General features: G+C 44.0%; 1 protein-coding gene across 2 annotated transcripts in view; it reads left to right on the top strand.

The window, feature by feature from the left end:
* Window positions 1-760: 760 nt before the first annotated feature.
* The window catches only part of CABLES2 (Cdk5 and Abl enzyme substrate 2), a 72,571-nt gene continuing 54,963 nt past the window's right edge, over window positions 761-18,368 (top strand). The window contains exon 1 of one of the 2 annotated variants that reach the window (XM_067468223.1): window positions 761-1,965. In XM_067468223.1, coding sequence (XP_067324324.1) covers window positions 1,442-1,965 — 524 coding nt within the window. In that variant the 5' untranslated portion in view covers window positions 761-1,441. The remainder of the gene's footprint in view (window positions 1,966-18,368) is intronic. The other variant, XM_067468224.1, reaches the window with a different exon arrangement.

Genomic DNA, 18,368 nt, shown 5'->3' with positions numbered 1-18,368 from the left:
TAATTATAATAATAAAGTTCAAATATCCACACCAAGTAAGATTCAAGCTAAGCCAATGCAATTATTTTTAAATATTATCCTCGGCCATGAAACTCACTTGGTGACATTGGGCAAGTCACACTCTCTCAGCCTTAGAACAAGCCTCTTCTCAGCAAAGCTTGCCAAGAAAACAACAACAACCCTGTAATAGGTTCGCCTTAGGGTTGCTCCAGATCAGAAACGACAAGGGAGATCAAAGAATGAAAACGCCATCCTCCCATGCAAGGCAGTTCAATTTCCTTTGTGCGACCAGAGTTTGTAATCCGGCAGACTTTAGGACCCGGCTTCTCTTTTCTTGAGAGGAAAAAAGGAGGAAGAGCTCTGGAGGAGGAGGAGCCTTGAAAATAGCCTCGGTAGCGGACCAATAAGAGACGGCGCTGGGCGTTCCCTTATTTACATAGGAGAAAAGAAAGCAAAAGGCCCTACTGAGGGAGAGAAGAAGAGGCAGAGTTCCCATCCAGCGGCGGACCAATGAGAGAAGACTCTGGGCGTTCTCTAATTTACATACCGCCGTGTGGCGCCCAATGGCATGGCCAGCCTACGAATGGGAAAGAAAGAGGCGGAGTTTGCCGGGACAGCTTTGACAATAGCGGACCAGAAGAGGAGGAGTTCCCATCCAGCGGCGGACCAATGAGAGAAGACGCTGGGCGTTCTGTTATTTACATACCGCCGTGTGGCGCCCAATGACTAGGCCAGCCCACGAATAGGAAAGAAAGAGGCGGAGTTTGCTGAGACAGCTTTGACAATAGCTTCCCCCGCGGACCAATGAGAGGAGGAGGTGGAGCGTTCCGTGATTTACATACCGCCGCGGACCAACCAGAGAAGGTGCTGGCGTTTCCTATTTACATAGGAGAAAAGGAAGAAAAAGACCCTACTGAGGGAGAAAAGGCGGACCAATGAGAGCAGACGCTGGGCGTTCTGTTATTTACATACCGCCGTGTGGCGCCCAATGACTAGGCCAGCTCACGAATGGGAAAGAAAGAGGCGGAGTTTGCCGGGACAGCTTTGACAATAGCGGACCAGAAGAGGAGGAGTTCCCATCCAGCGGCGGACCAATGAGAGAAGACGCTGGGCGTTCTGTTATTTACATACCGCCGTGTGGCGCCCAATGACTAGGCCAGCCCACGAATGGAAAAGAAAGAGGCGGAGCTTGCCGGGACAGCTTTGACAATAGCTTCCCCCGCGGACCAATGAGAGGAGGAGGTGGAGCGTTCCATGATTTACATACCGCCGCGGACCAACCAGAGAAAGCGCTGGGCGTTCCGTGATTTGCATACCCCCGCGACGCGCCCAATGGCTGTCCGGCCACTAGCAGAGCGTCCTCTAGCCGAGAGAAGGAGGAAAAAGGAAGGCTGAAGTCCGAGGAAGGCAGCCGGGGAAGGCGCTGCGGCGGCGGCTGAGAATGGCCGCGGCGGCGTCGTCCTCCAAGGAGCAGGCGGAGCCGCCTCCCGCGCCGAGGAAGCGAGGCGGAGACCCTCGGCGGAGGCAGGCGGCCCTCTTCTTCCTCAACAACATCTCCTTGGACGGGCGGCCGCCTTGCTTGGGGGCCCCGGGGAAGCCGCAAGAGCAGCCGCCGCCTCCGCCGCTGCCTTCCCCGCCGCCTCCCCCTCCTCCTCCCCCGCCGGCACAACCGGAGGACAAAGCCCCCGCCAGCGAGAGCGGGCTTCTGCTCCCTTCCGCGCCTGAGCCGGACCCCGCACGCAGCCTGGGCCCCGCCTTGCTGCCTCAGTTGCTGCTCGGGAGCCCGCTCTGCCCGGTCCCCGCCCCGGCACCCTCCGCCGCCGCTGCCGCCGGAGCCTTGGCCGGGATGCTCATCGGGGCCGCTGCTGGGAAGGCCCCCCAAGGGCTGCTCAGCCCTGGAACACAGAGCAGCAGCAGCAGCGTTGGAGCAGGAGTGGGGCTCCCCTTGGAGATCCAGAGGCAAAGGTGAGCAGGCAGGAGGGACATCTGTCGGGAGGGCTTTGAGGGTGTCTCCCCACCAGAGCGGAAACCCAACTCTAGGATTCTATGTATCCAGTCTATTCCCTTTTCCCCCAGAAGAGAAGGTTTTGAGGGTTGGGCAAACTTGGAGTAGGAGAGGGGCTCCCCTTGGAGATCTAGAGGCAAAGGTGAGCAGCCCTGAGTTCCTGGCCTTAGGGGCATCTGTTGGGAGGGCTTTAAGGGTGTCTCCAAGCCAGAATGGAAGCCCAACTCTAGGATTCTATTTAGTTAAACCCAATTCTGTATCCATTTTGTTCCCTTTTCCCCAGAAGAGAAGGTTTTGAGGGTTGGGCCAACTTGGAGTAGGAGGGGGGCTCCCCTTGGCGATCCAGAGGCAAAGGTGAGCAGGCAGGAGGGACATCTGTCAGGAGAGCTTTGAGGGTGTCTCCAAGCCAGAATGGAAGCCCAACTCTAGGATTCTATTTAGTTAAACCCAATTCTGTATCCCTTTTCCCCAGAAGAGAAGGTTTTGGGGTTTGGGCCAACTTGGAGTAGGAGGCAGGCTCCCCTTCCTTTTCCTTAAGATGGTATTCTTAAGCCTTGGGGTCTCTTCCAGTTGTAGGGTTGCAATTTCAAAGTATCTCAAACTCATAGCATAGTTAAATTTAAGACTACGACCACGGATAATGGGGTCCATGCCCGGTGAGCTTAGGCTAACAACGAATGGATTCAACTGAAGTGAAAGCCACACGTTTCTGGTCTGTTATCCTTTTTTTGCTCTTATAAACAAGCAGAAAAACCTCTCTGGAGAATATTTGGAAAAAGAACATCTGGAAAAGGAAGGGTCCTGAGGCTGTTAGGAATTCTGGGAGTTGAAGTCCAAAAGTTGGCCCATGTCTGGTGTAAACACACTCATTGACTTCTGTATCACATTGATTCCCCTGTTGATCTTCCTGCCTTTGCTCTTATGTTTTCAACCTGTTTTGATGGCATTGCCAGACTAAGAACTCACTCCTGCTTTGCTTAGTTCAAAATCTCACCCTCTCTGTGTGTATATTTACTTTGTGTGTGTGTGCTAAAGCACTGGGCCTTCATTCAAAGTGGTTATTCTGTGGATCTAAGTGGCTTGTACAGGACCAAAGACATTACAATAAAAAGTTCATTGGAGGAAGGAAAACACTAAGGAGAAAACCCTCCATTGGTAAATGATTGCCTGGCATACGTCCGGACTTAACCTAGGTAGGTTTACCTGGGTGCATCTACACCAGTGGTTCTCAGCCTTCCTAATGCCACAACGCCATAATACAGCCCCTCATGTTGTGGTGACACTCAACCATAAAACTATTTTTGTTGCTACTTCATAACTGTAATTTTGCTACTGTTATGAATCATAATGTCAATGGCCGATATTCAGGATATATTTTCATTCACTGGAGCAAATTTGGCACAAATACCTGACACATCCAAATTGGTGGGTTTAGGGGGGGGGTTGATGTTGTCATCTGGGAGTTGTAGTTTCTGGGATTTATATTTAACCTACAATCAAAGAACATTCTGAACATCACCGACGATGGAATTGAGCCAAACTTGGCACATAGACCATCAGAAAATATAGGAAAGGTTTGGTGGCCATTGACCTTGAGTTTTGGAATTGTAGTTCATCTACATCCAGAGAGCACTGTGGACTCAAACAATGGTGGATCTGGACCAAGTTTTACACGAATACTCAATATATCCAAATATGAACACTGATGAAGTTTGGGGAAAATAGACCTTGACATTTGGGAGTTGTAGTTGCTGGGATTTATAGTTCACCTACACTCAAAGAGCATTCTGAACCCCAATAATGATTGAATTGGTCCAAAATTCCCACACAGTACCTCCATGACCAACATAAAATACTGTGTTTTCTGATACTCTTTGGCGACCCCTCAGACATTCCATCGTGACCCCCAGGTTGAGAAACACTGATCTACACTGTGGAATTAATGCAGTTTGACACAGCTTGAACTGCACTGGATCAATATTATTTGTGGTTTGCTGGAGCATCAGCACTCTTTGGGAGGCTGGATGGCCTTCTGTTGGGGATGCTTTGAATCCAATTTGCCTGCTTCTTGGCAGAATGGGGTTAACCTGGATGGCCCACAAGGTCTCTTCTAACTCTTATGATGCTATGAGAGAAGGCTCAAGACGTAAAACTACATCTCCTAGGATTCTGTAGCATTGAGCCATGGCAGTTCAAATGGAGTCAAACTGCGTTAATTCTCTAGTGTAGATGCATCCGTGGTGACTTGGGAAATTCCTACCAGGCCTTGCACTTGACTGAAGGCCATTCGTGGCCCAAGCTCTGCTGTTGTTGTTGTCCTTGAAATGCTTTCCTTCAGTTGAAATTACTTAATGTGTGATGAATTGCTTGCACATCCCTTTAATGAATATTTTGCCTGCTGTGAGAACAGCAGGCTTCATTGAAGGGCAAGTTGTGTTACAAAACACTTTTTTGTGTGTGCAGAAGAAATCTGTCATGTGTTTGGAGTTCTGTCTGTTTTCTAGAAGTTCAATCAGTGGGTGCATCCACACTGTAGACTTAATGCAGTTTGACTCCACTTTAAGTGCCATAACTTGATGCTGTGAATCCTGGGAGTTGCAGTTTGGCAAGGCATAGAATCATAGAGTTGGAAGAGACCTCATGGGCCATCCAGTCTAACCCTCTGCCAAGTTGCAGGAAAATCACATTCAAAGCACCCCCGACAGATGGCCATCCATCCTCTGTTTAAAAGACTCCAAAGAAGGATTCTCCGCCACACTGCAGGGCAGAGAGTTCCACTGCTGAACAACTCCACCACTGGGTTGTTGTAGTTTTTTTTTCGGGCTATATGGCCATGTTCTAGAGGCATTTTCTCCTGACGTTTCGCCAGCCTCTATTGCAAGCATCCTCACTACCTCTTAGTGAGGATGTTTGCCATAGATGCCAGCGAAACGTCAGGAGAGAATGCCTCTAGAACATGACCATATAGATAAAAAAAACCTACAAGCCAGTGATTCCAGCCATGAAAGCCTTCAACAGCTCCACCACTCTTTGGCAGAAAAGGTGAAAGACCTTGCAAAACTACAACACCTGTGATTCCGTAGAATTGATTTCATAGCCATGGCAGTTCGAGCGGTGTCGAACTGCATTAATTCTAAAGTGTGTAGATGCATCCGGTAACACTCTTATATTCATGCTAGTGGTAAACTGGGATCCTGTGAGGAAACTTGGGAAGACTCTCTTCCAGAAGGCCAGGGTCCCTTTCACACTCCATTTTTATTGTGCATGGGATTTGTAGTTTAAGGGAGATGCCTGGCAGATGGCTCTAGCTCAGGCATGAGCAAACATTGCCCCTCCAGGTGTTTTGGACTTCAACTCCCACAATTCCTAACAGCCTACCGGCTGTTAGGAATTGTGGGAGTTGAAGTCCAAAACACCTAGAGGGCCAAAGTTTGCTCAAACCTGCTCTAGCTAGTGCTTCCTCAAACTACAAACCCCAGAATTACATAGATTGCCATTGCAATTAAAGCAAAACCGTAATGCAATAATTGTGAAGTATTAAAGTAGAGTTTATTTTATGGTCCAGGTCTATTTCAGGTTTTCTAGCTCAGAAGACACCTGTATTATACCCAACAAGTAGTTTGTTCATAGGTACCTGTGGGATTCTCAAAAGTGCTTAAACTCCAGTGCATTGCTTCAGCATGGGAAGTATTTATTCACAGGAGAACCCTTTTACCTGTCAAACAGAAATGCTAAAATCTTCTTTAGCACAGTGCTGGCTTCTAGTCTACTTCTGAGTTCAGTTCAATTTGTGCTTTTGATCCTGAATAAGGTCAGGATATTAGAAAGGTTGTTTGTGTTGTTTCATATACAGCCTTTGGTCCTTAAAATCAGAATGGGTTTTCTGATTTTTTAGAACCTCATAGGGGTGAAATAATGGACAGGGTTCCTGTAGCTCAGGCTTGGGCAAACTTTGGTCCTCCAGGTGTTTTGGACTTCAACTCCCACAATTCCTAACAGCCTACCGGCTGTTAGGAATTGTGGGAGTTGAAGTCCAAAACACCTGGAGGACCAAAGTTTGCCCATGCCTGCTGTAGCCCTTAATTATTCTGGATGACCATCTGTCAGGAGTGCTTTGATTGTGTCTTCCTGCACAGCATATGGCTAGACTGGATCGCCCTTGGGGTCTCTTTCAGTTCTGCAATTCTTCCAAATAGTGAATTTCAGTAGGTATTGCATGTCATCCAGGTTTCACGAACCAAACTTCCCTTTCCTATGCAACCATGAAAAGATCAGGAGCCCTTTCTCTAATTTCCCCGCCATGAAGATGGATTCAGTCTGTTCTCGGAAATCGTTTAAAAAGAGGATTTATTTGAGTTGTTTCTCATGCTTTTCTGATTCTTTCTGGTTTACGAGTGTTTGCTTTAAGAAACTAACTGGACAGATGACTAAGGTTTGTTGTTGTTGGATTACTCTGTCAAATGCCAACTCTGGGAGAGTAGATGAACTTTTCTTTATTTGGGCATAAAGCTATGGCAGTATAAATGTGCCCTTGACCGCACTGCAATGTAACCTTTCCAGATAAAATGTTATTTTTCTGGCATGTTTCTTTTTTGCTTTGCGTACTTTGTTTTGTTGGTTTGTCTGGATTGTTCCAATTTTTTTCCAGGAAAAAATAGTCTCCTTGTAGGTTCAGGTAGGACTTAGAAGATAAATCACTACTACCTTTTTTCAGGAAGGGATAAGACAGAATGTTTTTTACTAGAAGAACACGAGAGTCAGGATGCTCTTTGGATTAATACTTACTTAGCCGATCCCTCGTAGTCTGAGGATGATGGTCCTCCAAGGTCGGTGTCCTGGCGGTGGGTCCGTAGGTGACTGTGGAGTCCAATACTTGATCTGCATTTTCTCCTGCAGTGAGGGCATTGGTTTCCAGGTGGAAGGCAGTCCCGGTCGGGGTTGGCTTGACACGCCTTCCTCTTGACACATTTCTCTCTTTCGCCCTCCATCCGTGCCTCTTCAAATTCTACAGCACTGCTGGTCACAGCTGACCTCCAGCTGGAGCGCTCAAGGGCCAGGGCTTCCCAGTTCTCAGCGTCTATGCCAGAGTTTTTAAGGTTGGCTTTGAACCCATCTTTAAATCTCTTTTCCTTTGGATTAATAAACCAAACTTGTAAATGTAACTTCTTTGGACTACATCTCCCAGAATCTGCTCTCTTTTTTATCACAAAAAAGTCAGAATTTGGATCTGCCCTTCTGTGACTTGTGTTCATAAGATCTGTGATAGCCTAGTTGGCTTCTTTAAGCATCTCTCATTTTCCTTGCTTACTTTCCTTGATTATGACTGTCCCTTGAACTTCTATAAGAAGTTTCCGTTCCCACTACAGATTGCGAATCCCTTGCATTTTGATGACTCAGTGTGCAAACTTTATCTAATGCAATATCTATCTATATAAATAAAAATGTAATGTTCGTTTCTGGGATTAACATAACTTAAAAAACCACTGGGTGAATTGACACCAAATTTGGACACAATACAACTATCAGGCCAACAAGTTACCATCACTCATAAAAACACTGAAAAACACTGCGAAAGAGACGTAAAAAGGCAAAATAAAAAATAAAAAATACATTACAACACATACACAACACCACACATGTACACAAATATATACACATACAAAACACATATACACACAAAACACATATACACCGCCTGGGCCACAGCAACACGTGACAGGGGATGGCTTCTATATATATATAGAGAGAGAGAGAGAGCGCAGTGGTTCTCAACCTGGGGTCCCCAGATGTTTTTGGCCTTCAACTCCCGGAAATCATAACAGCTGGTAAACTGGCTGGGATTTCTGGGAGTTGTAGGCCAAAACCATCTGGGGACCCCAGGTTGAGAACCACTGATATAGAGGGTAAAAAATTAGTTTGTGTATATCAGTGGTTCCCAACCTTTTTTTTTTTTAGCATGGACCACTCTCCAACATTAGGACCAAAAGGGTTACGAATCAGCTTTTGGTCAACTTTAGATTCAGTTTGGTTATTTGGGGTGCTGATTCAGAAAATTGCATTGGGTAGACCACATCTCTAGTTTCTGATACAGGACATATGCCATCCAGTAGTCACCATCTGCTCGCCCACCGAAAACCATATTTAATAATCTAGAGCTGATGTGGCAGTAGTAATCTTTCATGGGTAGTCAGCCTCTTCCCTCCCGACATCCCCATTGCTTCTGCACGATAAGAAAGTTTCATGAGACTAGTCACTGTCATTGCAATGGTGTAGTAATGGTGAGGCCGCAGACCATACTTTAGTTCTTGTGGACCACTGGTGATTTATGGACCACAGGTTGAGAACTACTGGTGTACATGGAACATAAATGAATTTCATGTTTAGACTTGGGTCCTATCTTCAAGTTATTTCATTATGTGTTAGCAAGTCTTCAAAAACTGATATTTAGTTGTGGAATCCTTCCTTGGAAATGAGTCAACCTTGGAAAATTTTCTTTGGAGTACAGCTTGCCATCATTTTGACTGGAGGATACTGGGAGTTGTATGTCATTAATATTTTGAACCTGTTCTTTAATCCATTTTAATTGGGACAGAGTATATCAGGCGCTTTCAGAGAAAGAAGTAGACACACAGACCCAGTACTGGCTTTCTAATGGCCATATTGGTCACACAGACAAAGGAGAAACACCACATATACTTAGCATTCACTCATATACATTCATCATTCATATTCACCATTCCTCTTCGTTAACTTGATCAAGCATGTTGGGAGGAAAGAGGTGGGTGGACAGACGCTGCCTCCCTGCAGATCTGGCACACAATCAAAAAGGAAAAGGTTCTCCTTATGTAGTGTTTTGGTTATCCGTTATTTGGTTGTTTAGATAACCTCTGTCGTTCAGCTCAGACCTACTGGAGCCTTATCAATTCCAGAACAGATAGTTTAACTTATTTCTTAAAGTGTCATTGTCTTTAATTATGTAAACAGGTGTTGTTTACATCAAAAGTACTCAGATCAGTTCTCGGGATTTCTCATTAGCACTCTTCATGCCACACCGGAGTCCCCGGTGGCGCAGTGGGTTAATCCCCTGTGCCGGCAGGACTGAAGACCGGCAGGTCGCAGGTTCGAATCCGGGGAGAATGCGGATGAGCTCCCTCTATCAGCTCCAGCTCTCCAAGCGGGGACATGAGAGAAGCCTCTCAGGATGATAAAACATCAAAACATCTGGGCGTCCCCTGGGCAACGTCCTTGCAGACGGCCAATTCTCTCACACCAGAAGCAACTTGCAGTTTCTCAAGTCGCTCCTGACACGACAAAAAAAAAAATGCCACAGTTAATGAATTCTTCATCTCCTTTGTTCTCCATAATGCGATTTTCAGGCTCCAAATTTTCAGGTGGTGTTTTCAGCCTTGCCAGGCCTTAATAGGCCCCAGCCAGACCCCAGTCATACAATTTCATTCAATCTATTAATCACATGTACTCCAAATAAAAACATTATCAGAGCTCTAGAAATGGGTCCAGTCCTTTTGTGCATAATTTTGGAGTACTTCAGTACAGAACTGTACATTTTATTTTTAAACAAATACACAGCCTGTTAATGATATGATTGCTGAAGACAATAATGTTTTGGGTGCTACGCAATCCACTCTTTATACAATGGAACAATCACATGCCCTTTTAATGTCATGAACATTTTACTCGGCATTCTTTCCCTTTGCTGTGTCGATTCAACCCCGGTGTTAATGGGACTAGAGTTCTGCTATTTCTGGAGTGACCTAAATCATGTCTCTGAGAGCCACCTTTGGTTCATGAAAGCAGCTTGGTGGCCCCCTTCCCTCCAGATCTTAAGCAGTGTTGCCCTCAAAGGGTCTGGTGGTGACACATGCGGGCTGTGCTTGCATCACCCCATCTCACACTTTCTCCTTGTGCCAAGATTCATTCAGAAGAAGCTGTCACAGTGTGGTTGTGACACAGTGTCCTCCTTGTGACCTCTTGAGGTATGTGAGGTTCTTTCCTTTCCCAGGTCTCTTCCCTCTTTGTCAGACACAGTTAACTGGTATATCCTTAAAGCTGGCAGCTTGTCCTAATGCCTTGTTGTTAGTATCTGCTGTAGAGTTGACCTCGATTTATCGCAACCCTTTGGATGAGAAGCTTCCAAGATCTCAGGTCTTGCAAATCCTTTCTTGAATGAATCACTCAACTACTCAATCAAGTATTATTGCCCAGGATCCTGTTGAGGATTTAGCATCTTCGTCTGTGGACTTAAGCCTGTGAGAAGTAGAATCGGGCAGTTTCATAATGTAAAGGGATGCTGTTATGTTACTAATTAGGGAATCCAGCAAAATGTCCAAGTCACATTGTTCATCAATGGAGTTGATGAATCATAGAATCATAGAATAGAGTTGGAAGAGACCTCATGGGCCATCCAGTCCAACCCCTTGCCAAAAAGCAAGAATATTGCATTCAAATCACCCCTGACAGATGGCCATCCAGCTTCTGTTTAAAAGCTTCCAAAGAAGGAGCCTCCACCACACTCTGGGGCAGAGAGTTCCACTGCTGAATGGCTCTCACAGTCAGGAAGTTCTTCCTCATGTTCAGATGGAATCTCCTTTCATGTAGTTTGAAGCCATTGTTCTGCGTCCTAGTCTCCAGGGAAGCAGAAAACAAGCTTGCTCCCTCCTCCCTGTGGCTTCCTCTCACATATTTATACATGGCTATCATATCTCCTCTCAGCCTTCTCTTCTTCAGGCTAAACATGCCCAGCTCTTTAAGCTGCTCTTCATAGGGCTTGTTCTCCAGACCCTTGATCATTTTAGTCGCCCTCCTCTGGACACATTTCAGCTTGTCAATATCTCTCTTCAATTGTGGTGCCCAGAATTGGACACAGTATTCCAGGTGTGGTCCAACCAAGGCAGAACATCAAAACCGCTGTGCATGAGGACACTGCCTAAGGAATGCCCATCTACAGTGTGACACTCCAGATGCTTCTTGATAATTCACTAACAAGCTTTCTTAGTACCTCTGCTGCATAGCTAAGTAAAGACTTTTGTAATGAGTCACACTATCCCTTAGTATGCTCAAAGTGTGATAGTCTCCGTTTCTGTCATTTTGCCTTCTATGGAGACTTCAGACTTGTTTTGCTCTAGGACCCATTCATATCTTTTTGGGAATCCAGGAGATCTGCAAAATTCTTCTCTAGCATCTCATTTCAATGGTTGTGGTGGTTTGAGCATTGGACTATAGACCAGATCCCTGCTCAGCTATGAAACCAATCTTGGACAAGTCATATTTTTGCAGCCTCAGTGGAAGGGAATAGCAAACCTCTTCTGAACAAATTGTGTCAAGAAAATCCTCTGATAGGTTTGCCTTTGGTTCACCATAAGTTGGAAACTAGTTGAACTTTCACAAGCACAAAAAAAAGTAATAGCTATTAAACTGTCCCATATGTTTTTCTTGATCTTGCTGGTGCAGAAAGAAGAGCGGAAGGAGAGACTATAAAAGAGTTCTTCTCCTACACTCTCTAAATATCACCGGATAAAACATGGGTATGGGAATGACATGAAAAAATGTGGGGGTAGAAGAAATGTCTGCCAGTTTCAGTGCGTGATTCAATTCTGGAAGCCTAGTTTTTGACATGTTTCTTAAACTGGATTGAATAAGAACATATTTCCCGTTGCATTCCATTTCCATAATTCGGGAAGATCAAACTTGAAGTATCGATACCCGCCAGGCTGGGACAAGCGAGGTTAATTTGTACTCATTCGTGAGATGCTGATAGCAAGGATATTGGAGGTGGTTTAACCCCAACCAGCAGAGATGTAACTTTTCCCCTTTGGATCCAAGCGTTGATACGCTAGCTAAATATAGATTTAAAGTTCTTTGGGGCAGGTGAAATTCTGCAGGGCGATTGCTGACTTTGTGATGCTGCTGAAAAGCATCCTCAGAACTGTAGAGCAAATAGCAAAGTGCAGTATATGGGAAGCAACTTCAAAAAGAGCACATCGTTTGTTTCTGAGCTCCTTTGGGAGAGATGAGCGCTTGCAGTTATCTTTGCTCAGCATCAAATAAGGGAAAGCACGTTGAAATCTTGTCCCCGCAGGGTTCAGAATTAATGACTTTGTCAGGTTGACATGGTACTGACTTAGGATGTTCTTGCGTAAGAGGTCAGAGTGGATTTATTTAGTGTGCTCTGCTTTGGGTTTTTCTTCTCTCTTGAGAGCAAATATTCAGGACTCAAAGGGAATGTTGATCTTTCCAAGTAAATCAATTGCATAATTACAGAGTAGTTGCAGCAACACAGTAATTTGGAGCTGCAATTTCCAGAACAAATTCTAAGAAATAATGAATCAATGTTCTTCAAGAAATTATTCTCAACCATTTGTTGTTGTTTGACATCAAACTACACCTGGAATACTGTGTCCAATTCTGGACACCACAATTTAAGGGAGATATTGACAAGCTGGAATATGTCCATAGGAGGGCAACTAAAATGATCAAGGGTCTGGAGAACAAGCCCCATGAGGAGCAGCTTAAAGAGATGGGCATATTTAGCCTGCAGAAGAGAATGTCGAGAGGAGACATGATGAAGTCTATGAATAAAATATGTGAGGGGAAGTCATAGGGAGAAGGGAGCAGGCTTGTTTTCTGCTGCCCTGGAGACTAGTATGTGTAACAATGGCTTCAAACTACAGGAAAGGAGATTCCATCTGAACATTAGGAAGACTTCCTAATTGTGAGAGCTGTTCAGCAGTTGAACTCTCTACCCGAGTATTGTGGAGGCTCCTTCTTTGGAGGCTTTTAAGCAGAGGCTGAATGACCATCTGTCAGGGGTGCTTTGATTACTAGTTTCCTGCTTTTTGGCAGGGGTTGGACTGGATGGCCTACGAGATCTCTTCCAACTCAGTGATTCTATGATTAGAATGGGAGACCTCTTAGATCTCAGGTCATCAACTGCTTTGCTAAGATCTTGCAAACTAAGGAGCATTACTAATTTGATTAAATTTTATCACCATTTTTGCTATCTCAATTACCTGTAATTCTGTAATTGGTAGGGTTTAAGTCATGGAACTAAAATACGTCTTAACTTCTTTGGATCCCCAATCCATTTAGGTTGCTATTTAGGTATTTTGTTTTACACCCATAGGATATAGGACTGTTGGATCTTGCACTCCACTAAATGAACTGTCTCCACATTTAGATGGTAGTCAAGGTGGTCAACCTCTGGTGGGTTACAAATGCAAATGTATTATTATTATGCAATTTCCACATTAACATTATGTGAAACTTTCATAATGTTAGTTATTGATGGAGAAAGGCACTCTGCCCGTAGTCAGGGGCTGGTACCAAACAGTATGTCTACAATGTGTTGTTGAAAGTATTTGTGGCTGGAATTACTGGGTTGCTGTGGGTTTGACAGGCTGTGTGGCCATATTCTGGAGGCATTCTCTCCTCACGTTTTGCCGACGTCTCTGGCAGGCAATCTCAAAGTTTGTGAGATCTGCTGGAAACTATATGAACCCCACTTGCCTAGTTTCCAACAGAACTTGTGGTCTCTGGAGGTGCCTGCCGTGGATGTGGGTGAGGCGTTGGGAGAGAGTGCTTCTAGATGTTTGCCATTTGAATGTTTGCCGTTTGTATGTTTTGTTCTGCCTTGAGTCCCCTTCGGGGTGAGAGGGAGGAATATAAATATTTTAAAGAAATAAATGAATAAATGGCCGTGCAGACCAGAAATCTCACAGCAATCCAGTATGTATACATTTATATTACTATTATTGTTGTGCCAATTCCATACCAAAGTGCTGTGAAACCTTCATAATACAAATTGCTGCAAATATAGATTACTGCAATGTGCTCTATGTGGGATTGCCTTTGAAGAATGTATGGAAGCTTCAAATGGTCCAATGGGTGGCAGCCAGGTTGCTCACCGGAGCGGTATTCGGGGAGCACATAACTCCTGTGTTACACCAGTTCCACTTGTATAACAAGCACAGTTCAAAGTGCTGGTTTCAGCCTCTAAAGCCCTAAATGGTTCTGGCCCAGCTTACCTGTCCAAACAGATCTCCTAAGAACCATCTTGGAGTTTAAGATCAACTAGGGAGGCCTTGCTCTCGGTCTTGCCTCCTTCGCAGGTGCAACTGGCAGGGACAAGAGACAGGGCCTTCCCAGTGGTGGCCCCTCAGCTGTGGAATTCCCCAGGGATATTAGACCAGCCCCCTTCTTCCTGACTGTCCGTAAGAGACTCTTTGATCAAGCCTTTGGAGAAATTGTGCAATAAACAGATACAGAATTATGTGTAAGGACTATTGGAACAGCCCAGATTACAATTATGGATAGTGTGCTTCAAAAATAGTGAAATTGGTTTAAATGTTTTTAAATGTCTTGATGTATTTTATAATTCTATTTAAAATGCTCATTTTAATTGTATATTGTGTTTAATGGCATTGAATAGTTGCCTATGTGTAAAGCTGCCTTGAGTCCCCTCCAGGGTTGAGAAAGATGGGGTAAAAATGTCATAAATAAATCCATAAAATAAATAATATTGGCCTCTGGTGGAAAAAAGCACTATGTCTATGTCAGACATAGAGGACAAAGAAAATGTATCATTATTATTATTATTACTTCGCTACTTCCCTACTTCCACATAAAAAATATCTGAAACCTTCATAATGTCAATAATTGGTGGGAAAAGGCACTCTGCCCATGATCACAGGCAAGTAAAAAATAAATCACCATCATGATGGTGAGGGAAAAAAACCTCTGGTCCTTGGCTTAATGTCCAAAGCTGTCTGCAAGCAATAAATTCATGATCTCTGGCAAGAACATCTTACAGGCAGCTTCACCCATTTCTGAATGTGGTACCACTCATCACTGGTTTTGAGCTTGGCAAGTTATCATATGCAAAACTACTGTTCCACACAGAAACTTTAGATGGTTACTGCTTAAATTACAATTCCCAGTATCCCCTATGACTATGTTAACTGGGACATTCAGGCATTTGCAGTCCAAATTTTTCCAAAACTGCAGCGAACAAAGCGGTGCCTTCCAAGCTGTAATGCGTCCATTACCATAAACAAGTGGCATTTAATAAAAACGTCCTAATAGAATTAACCCCTTGTGTAAATCTCATTAGATGTTTCAGCATAACTGTGCATAATGTATTCCACAAGCTATTTGGTCAGTCGTCAGTATGCAGGCCTTGTGCAGTTCTCTTTTTAATTGGCACGGCTATCCAGGCGGCAATAATTAGATTCCCGGATAACACAGAGAATTACATTGTCAATCTGTCTCGGGAGAAGTCCGAAAGGGTATTGTAGGAGAGAGAAAATGGCATAAGAAATTTTTAAAAAACACACACAGCTTGGACTTTAAAGACTCTCTGAGTATTCATATCCATCACCACAGCCATGACCGGTTTATTCTCAGGATCTAATTGCGAGAAAAGAAGGAGGAATGAACTGCACAAATAGTTTAGATGCTGCTAATGAGTGCTGCGAAGCCTGTTTAGTCATTACCTCATTGAATTCCTTACCATAGGACCAAAAATGAGAAAAGAATAAGGAATGAATTGCGCAGGTAGTTTTAAATGTTGCCAGTGAGTGGGAGGTGTAGAGAAATGTGTTTTTCATGTAGAGGGAAGGATGCAGAAGAGTGGATTTGAACAAAAGGCAAATGGAGATTGCCAGTTTTTCCTTGGTCCATTGAAGCCATTTAAAATGAAACAATCCAAGGCTATGAACCACCTTTTTCATTACGCACGTTTGGGATCATGCAAAATGTTATGTTATGATTTAACGTATTGTCGAAGGTTTCATGGCCAGAACCACTGGGTTGTGAGTTTTCCAGGATGTATGGCCATGTTCAAGTAGCCTTCTCTCCTGCTGTTTCGCTTGCATCTATGGTAGGCATCCTCAGAGGTTGTGATTGTGCCTGCCATAGATGCATAGATGCAGGCGAAACATCAGGAGAGAATGCTTCTGGAACATGACCATACAGCTGGGAAAACTCACAACAACCCTGTTATGATTTGTTACAGTATTTTGATATTGTAAATAATGTGGAATTATTTTTAAGGGTTTTACTTACTTGCTTACTTGCTTACGCGATCCCTCATAGTCTAAGGATGATGGTCCTCCAAGGTCGGTGTTCTGTTGGTGGGTCTGTAGGTGACTGTGGAGCCCAATTCTTGATCTGCATCTCCTGCAATGTGGGCATTGGTTTCCAGGTGGAAGGTGGTCCCAGTTGGGGTTGGCTTGATGCGCCTTCCTCTTGGCACGTTTCTCTCTTTCACCCTCCATTTGTGCTCTTCAAACTCCACAGCATTGCTGATCACAGCTGACATCCAGCTGGAGCGCTCAAGGGCCAGGGCTTCCCAGTTCTCAGTGCCTATGCCACAGTCTTTAAGGTTGGCTTTGAGCCCATCTTTAAATCTCTTTTCCTGTCCACCAACATTTTGTTTTCCGTTCTTGAGTTCGGAGTAAAGCAACTTCTTTGGGAGATGGTGGTTGGGCATCCGGACAATATGGCCGGTCCAGCAGAGTTGATGGCGGAGGACCATTGCTTCAATGCTGGTGGTGATTAAGGGTTTTAATCAGCAATCAAATGGTGGCCATTTGAAGCATTGCCAGTGAAAATCAAAACCATGGGTTGGCTTTTTTGGCAGACTCTCCTACCAGTCCTCCATAAAATCTCTGGCTGCTTTTTTTGCTCTTCTGTCTCTTGCCCCCAATGTCTTTTTTCTTTTCTCCTTCATCCTTTTGTTCTTTCAGGAGAATAAGGCTAACAAGGAGGAAGGTAGTGAACCGAGCTGGCGCTCCGCAGCGGTGCCAGGTTTTAATGAATGCTTGCTCTTGGGCCAGAAGGAGCTGGCAGGATTCGCTAAGGTGGCCATGAGACCTGAAGGCTCTGAAAACTGGCAGGTTATGAAAGCAAGAGAAAATATGAGGAAAAGGCAAAAGCTTCTGTCTGCCTGGGCTGCGTTGGATTTGTATTCCTATGAAGCCCCGGCAGAAAAGCTCAGCAGGAGAAAGGTTCCTCTGTGCTTGGGGAAAAAATAATTGGTGAAACTAGCTGTCTCTTGTGCAGCTGGCAATATTCATTTATTAAAAACATTTGCAGCTTCTTAGCCCACCAATGCTCCCCAGTCAGTGCAGAACAGATAAAATCAGTATTTAGCAACAGACAACACCCATTTCCTAAAAATTAGGGGATTTGTCACACTACACAGTTATAGTCCTATGATTCCACTTTAACTGCCTTGGCCAAATCCTTTGAAATCTTGGGATTTGCAGCGTAGGAAAGGGGAATTTAGAGTTCTCAGCAAGAAACACACCAAGCTACAAGTTCCAGGATTACATAGGACACAGCCCATGATAGTTAAAATAACTTTTTATTAAGGCAGTGTTTTATGAATGTGCAACAGGATGCAGTATACTTTTAAAAATTTATTCTAATAATTGTTTTATTAATTATAATATTTATTTCTATTTTTATATTTATATATTGTAGATTTTTAAACTGTATAGCTGTTAAGATTGTGAGCTGCTTTAGAACCCTGTCTTGGGAGAAAGACAGGATATTATTATTATTATTATTATTATTATTATTAAATGCATAGCAAGATTAGTACATGGCAAACAAGATCAATATGCTGGCTGTTGTATTGGTTCACACGTCGGACACTTCTCAAGTGTCTAGGACTGTGTGATGTATTGGCAAACAATGTGTGCAAATCCGAGTAGGATGGCCTTTTGCAGCTGACAGATGGTCATTTTGTCAGCTCCAATTGTTTTTAAGTACAGGCCAAGGTTTTAGGCACTGCACCCAGTGTGCCGATCACCACTGGGACCACCTTGACTGGCTTGTGCCAGAATCTTTGCAGTTCGATCTTTAAATCCTTGCATCGTGTAAGCTTTTCCAGTTGTTTCTCATCAATTCTGCTGTTGCCTGGGATGATATTATTATTATTATTATTATTATTATTATTATTATTATATAATATGGGATGATATTATTATACTGACACAAAAACACAGTATTACACAGCAAACGAGATATATATGCTGGATTTTGTATCACAAAATCACAAGTTGAACACTTCCCAAGCGTTTAGGGCTGTGTGATGTATGTTTGTTGTTGAAGCCCAGTGTTATACTTGGTTAGAGCGAAATGAACCATTTTTAAAGCCAAGCATTATTGAGAATAGAATGAAAAAAAAAATAGAATTAAAAAAAACAACAACCCCAAAACCCAGTATTTCACAGAAAAATAATATATCTTGGCCACTTGAAAAAAATGGGTAAGGAGGATAGATTGGCTTTTCTTAGGAGGGAGTTTGACAACTGAGACCCTGCCTTACATTCTTGCCAAT

The sequence above is a fragment of the Anolis sagrei genome, chromosome 4 (genome assembly GCF_037176765.1).
Source record: "Anolis sagrei isolate rAnoSag1 chromosome 4, rAnoSag1.mat, whole genome shotgun sequence".
Classification (NCBI taxonomy): domain Eukaryota; kingdom Metazoa; phylum Chordata; class Lepidosauria; order Squamata; family Dactyloidae; genus Anolis; species Anolis sagrei.
This window is presented reverse-complemented; position numbering and strand designations above follow the sequence as displayed.